The sequence below is a fragment of the Mobula hypostoma genome, chromosome 22, assembly GCF_963921235.1.
Source record: "Mobula hypostoma chromosome 22, sMobHyp1.1, whole genome shotgun sequence".
NCBI lineage: Eukaryota > Metazoa > Chordata > Chondrichthyes > Myliobatiformes > Myliobatidae > Mobula > Mobula hypostoma.
The window spans coordinates 33,419,577-33,430,181 of NC_086118.1; the positions used below are offsets into that span (position 1 = coordinate 33,419,577).

The 10,605-nt window shown below is 35.9% G+C and overlaps 1 protein-coding gene across 15 annotated transcripts in view; it reads left to right on the top strand.

Annotated features, from left to right (window-relative positions):
• Nucleotides 1-10,188, top strand: part of rbfox3a (RNA binding fox-1 homolog 3a) — a 1,578,835-nt gene extending 1,568,647 nt beyond the window's left edge. For 14 of the 15 annotated variants that reach the window (XM_063074393.1, XM_063074392.1, XM_063074398.1 and 11 more), the window contains 3 exons: nucleotides 403-480; nucleotides 1,155-1,227; nucleotides 9,057-10,188. In XM_063074393.1, coding sequence (XP_062930463.1) covers nucleotides 403-480; nucleotides 1,155-1,227; nucleotides 9,057-9,070 — 165 coding nt within the window. In that variant the 3' untranslated portion in view covers nucleotides 9,071-10,188. Of the gene's footprint in view, nucleotides 1-402; nucleotides 481-1,154; nucleotides 1,228-3,167 lie in introns of all 15 variants that reach the window. The other variant, XM_063074388.1, reaches the window with a different exon arrangement.
• Nucleotides 10,189-10,605: the final 417 nt, after the last annotated feature.

Sequence of the window (10,605 nt, forward strand, 5' to 3'; positions counted from 1 at the left end):
GCATACAGTAGGCTGTACTTTTATTGCAGTGTAAGAACCTCTGTGCACAAAGAGCTGAACCTCTTCAAATTTTAAATCCAGCCTTAATCTTAAGTAAAACACCATCCCTAAAACTCAAGCTCTTTAATTAAAACTGCTTCAACCTTAAACCGAGGAGAAACACACTTTAGCACATGTTTGTGGAGCCCTTCTTTGCTTTTAGACTGAAGACGCCATTGGTTTCTGTAATAGTTACTAGAGTATAGTAGTGTACCCATAGATGTCCATGACTCTAAACACATATGAACCAAACCTACAGATAAAAGGAAAAACAAATCTCTGCTGGTAAAATGGCTGCGGTTGTCTATCTGTAGATCTGTTTCATAAAGGATGCCCAAGTCACATATCTACGTTTATCCGCAGAGATATACACAGGAAAGCACTGGGAGAAACTACATCCCCTCACTGACGCCCAATGTGTGTTTTGTTTATACCAACCAGGTAATCATAATATAGATTCATAAACTAGTGTTACATTTATTCAAATGTTAAATATAATTACGTTGAAACATTTACATACCGATAGCAGTTAAGAATTTTTTTTATGTCATGAGAAAGCTATTCATATCCCATGACAAAGGTGCCATTTCAACAGATGCTATTCTAGTGCAGTAGGGTGACAGATAATGTGTCCCACACTTTAAAAGACCACACATGTAGCAAAACAACACACATATTTCAATATAGGTAAAAGAATACAACAAAATAATGGAAGTGAAATATTAAACCTGAACAGGGGATTTGTACCTAGGCTTTTATAGTAATAGCTTTGTAAACTCTTATGAGCTAAATTGATGCAAAAGGGTAATTATAAGACATTCTGATGCACCCAAAAAGTATGTAGTTTGGGAGAAATCTGGTATTAAACAATCTGCTAGCTGCTAAAAGACTAGCTAACGTAATCTTGGTCCTCTCTCGTCTCTGACATCATTGAATGATCTTCTCTATATTATTTCTATTAATCATTAGTAGCAGAAAGTTTCTTAGCTCCTGCCTGCTTTGTCTTGTAATTTCAACATGTCCAATTAGAGAATCTCTTGTTCCCCACTCATTTTCCCCCATTTTCTTTCCTCCCCCATGTTAACTTCCTGCAACCATGGCATCCTCCTCGTTAGAGAGAGTGGGACGGTTCATCTCAGAGATATCTCCAGGAATGCCGTCAATGCCAGTCCTTGGTTGGCTTACCAGGTAGGGAAAAAAGCATTGAACTGAACCCAAAATCCAAACGGATTAAATCAAACCAAAATCCAATCAGAACTTTCTCCGGTTTGGATCAGTTTTGCTTTTAAGTCCAACAAAGTCAAATTTGAAGAACTCTCGATTTTGTGCGACTATGACAGTTCAGTCGTTTTTATGGAATAATTAGGCCCTTTGTCTTTAGGCTACGGGAAAGTCCCACAAATCCCATTGAATTCCAAGCTCTCTGCCCAGATAAAGCAGCAAGCAATTGCTTATACTGGACAATAAGTAGAATACTGAATATCTCAGAATGCTGCGCTTGCAGAAGTGAAATGCGTGCAAATATCTAGGCAGGTTGGATCTCCAGTGATATAATTCAAAACTGTGTGTGTAGATTTGGAAACTAGAGTTGTTGCCACCAAGAAGAATCTTCATTCTTTTACCAGGGGAACAGGTGAGCTACATAACCTCACGTGATCAACCATTCAGGGTCTCAAGTACGTGGAAATATGCAAATGCACAAAACCCAAATGCGAGCGATTACGGCATTTATTTGGATTTAACATTACTGTCACATGACTTGGTTCTGCTTCATGTTCAAATGAAACATGAAGGTCAGAAATGAATTAAATTGATTCTGCAAACTATGGCTGGTCAGTTATTTCTACTGTTTCACAAGTGCATGTGAGAGGTGAAAGTTTACTGTCCCCACCTAGGCAATATCCCTCACAGCTGACCTAACCAACACTTCTCTCCTAACACAGTGTTTGATGATGTCATAGAAGAAGCAAGAGCACTAACAGAAAATAGTTTTATTTACTAAACTTTTGAGTGGGCAAAATGGCTTCTCCTAAACTACAGATATAATTGCTCTAAATTTAGCAACTTTTGGTTTGGAATGTTTTTCTGCATACTTATTCATTTCACTTCTCATTACTTATCATATTTAGGTGCAACTCATCATTGGTACTATGTTCATAATATAGATTTGCAGCAATTATGTTTAGAACGGGAAAAATTCTGATATAATTTTTTTGGAAGATATCTTTACAAAATAATGGGTGAACTCTCCATCCAGCCTACTTGTCAGTGATGAGTTCTTTCAATTGAAAGTCAAGTGGGACTGCTCACCACAGCAAGGCAAAAATATAAAGCACTCAAAATTTTCAATTCCAACCCGAAACTGTGCCATTGATAGGCGAGCTATGCTGGAAGTGAGGGCCCCTAATACCCAGTACATCAGTAAGCAGGCCACATTGGAAGGGAAGGCAACTAGGGAATTAATTAAAATGTAAGGTATTTTTAAATAATAAGGAGATTTACAGATATATTTAGCTGATCAGTGTATGAAGACCTAGGGATTAGGCTTTATATTTTTTTCACAGTTACCATTAATGTCAGGGGTAAATTCATATACATATAGGCTGCTTCTCTTTCCTGCTGTTTCCTTTCTCTGTAAGTGTGTCTCTTCCTCTGTCTCTCCTCCTCTATCTCAGTTCTCACAGTCAATCTAGTGGATACTTTTACCGATGCACGTGGTTTTTAGCTAGCTTTGCAGCCAACATCACAGATGAAAAAAAAATTCAATTTTCCATTTTGAAAGCCTCAACAAAAAAAAAGGAAAACATTAAGATTAATGAATGGTGATTGCAGCAAAGCCCTCTGTAACTGTTTTGCAGAGAGAGAGAGGGAAGAAAAGGCTGCCACTCCCTTGAGCTTCATCAGCGCAATGCCTTCGTTTAGACAAATGATTTAAATTTGCCGAGGTGGCGTGCGTGTGGTTTCAAATCTTGCATATCTCCGGAGCAGCTGCTAGCTAAAAGCTTTCATTAATTAAGATGATTTTTCTCCCTTCATTCTCTTAATTAGATTTGTGGCTTGTTTTTGTTGTAGCATTTCGTACATTAAAAAATATTTATTTGATTTTTTTTTCATCTTTGATGTTGCAGGCTAGCCTGTACAGAGGAGGGTACAGTCGCTTCACCCCGTACTAGCAAGAGAAACTCAGAGACACACTAAAACCCAGCAGGGCTAGAAACGTCTTCTCAGAAACTGTGGGGGGTTCGGCACGACATGCAGAAATGTTTTGTGCTGATGCTCTCTTGGTTAACATGATATTTTTACCTCAGATGTTTTTTTTGTGTTTATTACATGTTTTATCTGTGGTTACTGCAATTTTTTCTTGAGTTTTGCTCAGTATAATATACTTTGAAGAAAATTTCTGATGTGTAAACTTAAAACAACAGAAAAAAAAAGACTGGACAGCTGCATTGTTTTCTTTTGAAATTGGCAGCTGTGCCAATTTCGCAGATTTGCACCAGCCAGAAATCTCTCTGGATCTAGGCCAAACTTTTCCCCCTTTTTTTTAAGTGACTGTCAGATTTGCAGGATGGTTCATTTTAAGTTAAATTAAATGAAGACAAGTTTGTATGAAATGAGCCACACAGCTTTAAGGTGATAGTCAGAAAGTTAAAAACTGCACAACATTTAATCTTTCCTCATCTAATCCCACTGCAGATCATTACATGATCAGCACCTAAAAGCTAGCCAGTGCAAGAAACCTGACAAGACTCATCACTTGTGGCTGGTGGATTGAAGTGTCAACCAGCGCAGTGATTGAAACGTGCCCCTCATAACCATAATTGTGTGAAGTGAGCCTTTTTAAAGCCTTCCATTGTATTCATTTTTGCATCTCATTTGATTGGTAGAGAAAGGAAACAGTTTATTCTTGTAGACAGCTCCAGTCTAACTTCTTTAACTGCAGCTACAGTGCAAGAATAGATTCTCATTATAAATCAAAAGGTAAAATACTATACACTCCCTGAACAAAAGAAAACCTCCAGCTGACATTGTGAAATTTTCATTTAATCCTCTTCTGTGGAGGCATAGGGTAAACATTTCTCACCTTATCGAGCAAGTTTAGAGAGGAATCCCAACTCAGTGATAGTGTTGGCTTTCTGTGTTGCAGCTATGTTCCACTTGAAGTCAAAAGACAACACTCTGTTACCAAGGGCAGGGAAAACAGGTAAAAGTCAACTTCAGGGACACGTCACTGACATAATCATTTCTGAAAAGATTTTCACAGGGCTTAAAGGGTATTTTGAACAATGTAGCCTGATAGGGAAGAAACATTGCTCTCAAGCCCAGCTTTGCCACTTGTTGTGCATTCCATTCCTCTTTTCCTCGCTGCTTTACAAATGAAACCAACCTCATTTACTTCAACGCACCATATATGTCTCCTAAGCTATCACCTCATTAATTGTCATCACATTTCCTCAGCTCATTCTGGAGTTGCTAATAGCAAAATTTAATAAAAAGGCCATCCCCAGCAATTGAAGTTGGTTCAGTTGCTGGTCAAAAACAACTCAAAAGAAATGTAATTCTTTTTACTTTAATATTTCAGTATAGTTAACTATTTTAAAGGAATTCAAATTATGCATAAAAGTTTCTAATATGCTAACATAATAATACAGTAAAATATATAATACAATCCTTTACGTTAGGTAATTATATGACTTGCTCAGCTGAGCTAACACAGGGGGATTTGTTAGACATGAATTTTAAAGATCAGAAGTTTTGGGCCCTTATTCACAGCAAGCAATTATGCAAATATTAATGCCTAACTTATAAAAATTCAATGCAACTGCAATTTACTAAATGGAAGGCATCTGCCTTATAAGCACTTTATCACCTTAAGTCGAGACTTCAAACATTAGTAATGGGCATGTTTATTAAAAAGTAGTGGATAAAACACTTGGAAAAGAAATTAGCTACATATTGTTTCTTTTAAAGCGATTAATATTATGACCATAATTATTATGTTAAAAAAATAATATTTCAAATAGGAAGAAAGCTAAAAACAGGTCTTTCATATTTGGAATTTTATACCCTTAGTCTTAAGTATTGTTTTTTATATTAAAAAGTAGTTCTGCAAGGTCTCTCTGGAGTAGCAAAAATCCCAACCTTTTCCAGAACAGGATTTTTATATATTTTTAATCATTTATTGTCTCCAAGGAGGGTTCCTAAAATGTGAATTGTGTAAAGAGATTAGATTATTAAGTACGAAATGAGATTGTGACTGCGTGAATGAACCAAAAAATTGGAATCACGTTTTATTTTGTTTTGTGTAATGTTATCAAGATCTGACATCTCTGAGGATTTGCAGGAGTGGAGTCTGTTCTGAATGCTGTGTAAGTTTTGTAGTCAGATGAAAGCAGCATAATCAGTATTAAGGAGCTGTTCTAATATATGTTGTGTTTTGCTTGCCACACAGATTTCTAAAATTTGTGTGTAGTTTATTTTGGGTTTTGAATTTACTTTTTTTACTGCCAAAATATATTCTGTTAAAATATATTCCAAAAACCATTGCAGTATGGCATATTATAGGTCAATCTGACTCAAGTATTTAAAACTGAGTATTTATTATGATTAGTAGCATATGATTGTCTTCATATACACAGATAAAAATAAGTAGGAACAGACTTAGTAAGAAACGTAATCATCCTTTTATACACTTTCAATATGTGCACATAAGTATTCCATGGATCATTTTTATAATACAAAAAAAAAGCAAAATAGCTTTAAAAAGGCACTGTTTATACTTTTTGGGGAAGAGTAAATAGCTATCATCTTTATAAATGTTTACTTATGAAATATTATGTGAATTGTGTGCTGTAGAATATATTTGGTAGCTGTAAATTCCACTTGATAGCATCAAAGTGTGCTTGTGGGGGATGGGGGAATTAAAACCAGGAAAACAATCAACAGGAGTTTTAATTACCTTTTAAAATTATCTCTGACAAATTTACTTCACACTTAGGATTTGCTCTTCCATATATTCTTAAACATAATATAATTCTATTGCTGAATTAAACTTATTTTCCAGCTTTTTTATCTTGATGCCAAGACTCAATGGGCTTCAACAGCAGCTCAGCTGATTTTTTTTCTGCTCTTGCCACACTTACAGTTTTCATGTTTTTTCCCTAACATATCAATACCTACTTTTGAAGCAATGTGTCTATATCCACATGTTTTTATATGCATGGTACTCAGAGTTACACCATCATTGTCTTATCTTCCCGTGTTTTGATCATGGCCAATACTGTAAAACAGGCAATATTGAACTGGCTGCCTCTTATTCAACTCAGTCAGGAAGGGAGAATTAACTGAGGGTATAACAGGAAACCAATACATTAGATTTACACTTTAGCTAGAAGTTTAAAGTAATCCCACTGTTAAGAATATTTATGCCCAGATTCTACATCTTTGTGCACACAGTGTGGTGCATTATAATCATGACTATCACATATATGCTGCTCAATGCCACCAAATATATATGTATACACACACACACATACACATACATACAAGCCCAATGTTTGTGATCATACCAGAGTATGACCATTGCAGGAGTGGACAAATGATCTGTGGCATGAGATAGAACTCCATACCCCCACTGCAAAAGTTTCAGAAATCCCTTTTCAACTTCAGTTTCAATGGATGTGAGTTCCCATCACAATGACACAAGGCCCAGTGAGCTGACCTTAAGTCCTTTGTCAGCGACTCACAACAGTGACTAAAGCAATTGGGAAAATCTCTGATGTGTTTCTGTAAGCAGCCTTTTCTCAGTGCCAGCCACAGGTGAGACAAAATTTAAATTACTCGGCAAATATCCAAAGCAAATCATGTACATCTGTAATGATACCACATGTAATGATTGATTGGCTACACATTTTTTAATCAACTTTCAGATTTGCGGGATGACTGTGCATTCTTCTTGCTCTTTTAACAATACATGACTTAAGATAAAATTAGTGAACATATTTCACAAGGAGTTCCCATGTTAAACTATCAGTCTTCAAACCAACTCTTCAGAGTCTGATGTAGAGAGAAGTCATGGCTAATTAATGATCACACTCTCCGATGTTAACAGCACAATTAGCACTTTTAATCAATTTCCTTATTTGTATTTGTATATCCCAAACAGAAAAAAAATCTCAACAGTGTTTTTAAATTATGAACCTAAACCCATGTAAAATGTATTTAGAGAAGTCTGGTATTAAGATGAGTAATTGTCCTTGAGTGGTTGATCAGAGTTATGTGGCAAGAGCATATTCCATGCATCCTTATTCATGGAGAAAGTATCAAATCAGATGGCTGACTGTTGGCATACATTGTGTCACATTTTGGAAGAAATGCCCATATTTGCATTAAAAAAGCTGTAATTATACCATTATCTGACCATAACTAGATCTATTAATAATTTGATCTTCTGAAAACATTTGCAAATTTTTGGCAAAGTACCTGCACATACTTGAAAGGCATTTACACAAGGACAATGTAATACAAGGAACATCTTGCCTAATTGCTCAAATATTAACTGTGTTAACAGTTCAGTCCACTGATCAGCACACCACTCATCCTGATCCCTTTCACATACATCAGCATTATATCTGTATAATATAAAATTACTGCCCCATGGTGTCATAGCAAACAATAAAGTTTGCCTTTATAACTTTGCAAGAAGTAAAAGCATCCTAGTGTGTGATTTAATTTGTCAAATTCACCAAAGTTAATTGACCTTTTCAGAAATGTTGCAAATAGCAAAGGCTACAAAAAATGACAAAGAAAGGTAACTGAAATTTCTGTTGTAAACTTGTTTTTCCCTTTCTCATTATGGGACAAAAATAGTTTTATTGGAACAGATTTGTACAGAAATTCATCATTCTTGTTAATAGATTTAGTCTAATATAATAAGTCTACTAGGGTCTATGATATTAGTCTTTCCTTACTGGCATTCCATTTACATCTTCAAGCTATTTTTTAAAAAAAAGTTTACTGTATATCTATTTCCTATAAGTATGTTGAGATATGTTTGCTTTAAACACTTCCTTGCTAAGCACTTTGATAAACTACAGTCACATCTACTTGCTGTAAAGTGTTCAAAGGCAACTGCAATGAAAATGGGGTTACAAAACACCCCTCTAATTTACTTGCAATTTGCAATTTTTAATATGAATTTATTTGTCCTTGGTAGCTAAAATTCCCTTCTAGGGCAACTTCTCTGTTGTCTTTAGAATGTATAAACCAGTAAATCTACAAAGAAAATTATATATAGAAGTCTACAGTTACTATGTCCTGGTTTTAGTTACATTATTAAAAATAATATATAACAACTCTGTAGATGGAGGTCATTGTATTGTAGTGTGCTAAAACAATGTCTGTTCATGTTTAGGTCTAGGGTTCAATTAATCCCAGGCAGAAGTTGGTGTTGGGAACAGCATACTGTTGTTCTTTTGTCTAACGGTAGCTGGGAGGTACAGTGAGGTTGCACCTAAGTGCTGATTCAAATAAATTTACTGTTTGGAACTTAAAGAACAGTGAATTCAGTCAGTTTCAAACCGGCTTTGACTACTGTAACTCATGAAGAGCACAATAAATTCTGAAAAAGTGATCTCGCTCAAAAATATAGAGGGACTTGATTTGAGATGCACCATTTGTGGATCTCTATTTTCCATGTGAACTTAACCTTGATGTAACTTAAAAATATTCAGTAAGGTCCACTGGATGCAGCTGGTTAAAAGAAGTCTCTTTGATGCATATTCCTATCCCTTATGTGGAAAAAAATATACACAGAATGTATAGAGATATATATATATATATATACACACACACATACATCACCAATCTTGAAACATTGAAACAGGATGAATTATTAATGATTTCATGTTACTTTGGGGATAGATTGCTATTCCAATCTAATAAAGATCTGTTGTCTAAAGTATTTATCACAACTGTCACCAAGCCAAATAGTGCAAGTTCTTTCCTTAATCTTCTAGTGACTCTGGCATGACACAGGTGCACTGTACTTAATGAAGGGCTCAGAAGCTGACATCTCCGGATTCTGGGAATACAGAACCTTGTGCCACACCTACAGCAAACAAGATGTGGAACGTACGCAAGTACTGCCATATGGAAAAGAATTGTACGTTGTATACCATGTGTACGCTCAAACTCCTCCTTTTTATAATTCCACTTGTAAATAGCCCTTTAGCTGCCACCCTTGTGCAATAGATTATAACACATCCTGATCTTCCCTCCTATTGAACCAAACATGAATGCCTCTGGGACAGTAACAGTGTTATTGCCCAGTCCAAAATGCATTTTTGTTATGCACTGATTCATTCATGTTGCCTTCAATGGGAACAAGAAGGACTGACAGCTCTCAACAAAATAGTGGCAAAGAGTTGAGCAAAAATAAAACATAAAAATTCCAAAAAAGAACAAAAATCCCTTTTTAGGACTTCCACTGTCCTAGACTGGAAACAGGTTGTGTTGTAAAAGATTTTAAAACAGCCTGATGTTTCAGGACTTAGAGGCCTTTTTTTTTCCTTTCCCCATCCCCCCTTTTTGCCTAAATCTTCTCTCAGTGGTGTCCCAGTGAACCGTGGAACTATCCCACTGATCAGCCCTTGGCACTGTGTTGTGTCCTGGCCTGAGAAGGTTATTATGCCACTGAGTTTCTGATCTCCTAGTTTTAGTTCAAGGACCCATACTTGGATTTATAATATCCTCTTGGCTTGAGGAACCCTAGCTTTGCCTGGCCTTTAGCTTATCACTCAATTAACTGCACAATATCATCATTTTTCCAAAACATGCAGTCTGCAATTCCATCTGTCATAGAGAATATTTTGCTTAATTCTAAAGATAACTTTGCTCAACCCTTATTCCTTCAATTCCCCTCTCAGTCCTGGAACTGCATGTTGTTTAATATCCTGTTAGTACCTCATGTGCTTTTAACTGTCTATATGCTGTTGATTCCTAATTTCTTGCTCTCTGCTGCTGCTCTGGTAGATACCTGCTGATTAGAGAGCTGTAGTTTAGATCTCTGCCTTCCTTTTTCTGTCATTCTGTAAGCTTCTAACGTGACTCAATTAACAATATCCTTAATAAAGGTTGTTTCTTTCTTCAACAACAGCAACTGTTCTGAATGTTATTTTGATAGCATTAGAAACTTTGATAGGCCACACAGTCCAATATTGATACATTTAGAATAAAACACAACATAAAATTATTCCATGAATCTCCTGTCGCTGAAAGGTCAAAGGTGAATGACTTATCAATACATAACATGGTAACCATGGAGAACGATATTTAGAAAGCAGTAAGATTACATGAGATTTTTGCACATATTTTGAAGAATGGGGAGGGAGGGGCATATCAGTTATCTTACCCAACAAGATATAGGTAAGCAGTCTGAGAAGGTGAAACAGGAGAAGTCAGGGTACCTGTTAGTTATGAATGGTGGTTGATAAAAGCTTTCTATTCAATATATTAGTCTTTGACTCTAGAGTATAGGCTCTTTCATTAAAGTGAGAAACATCTTGA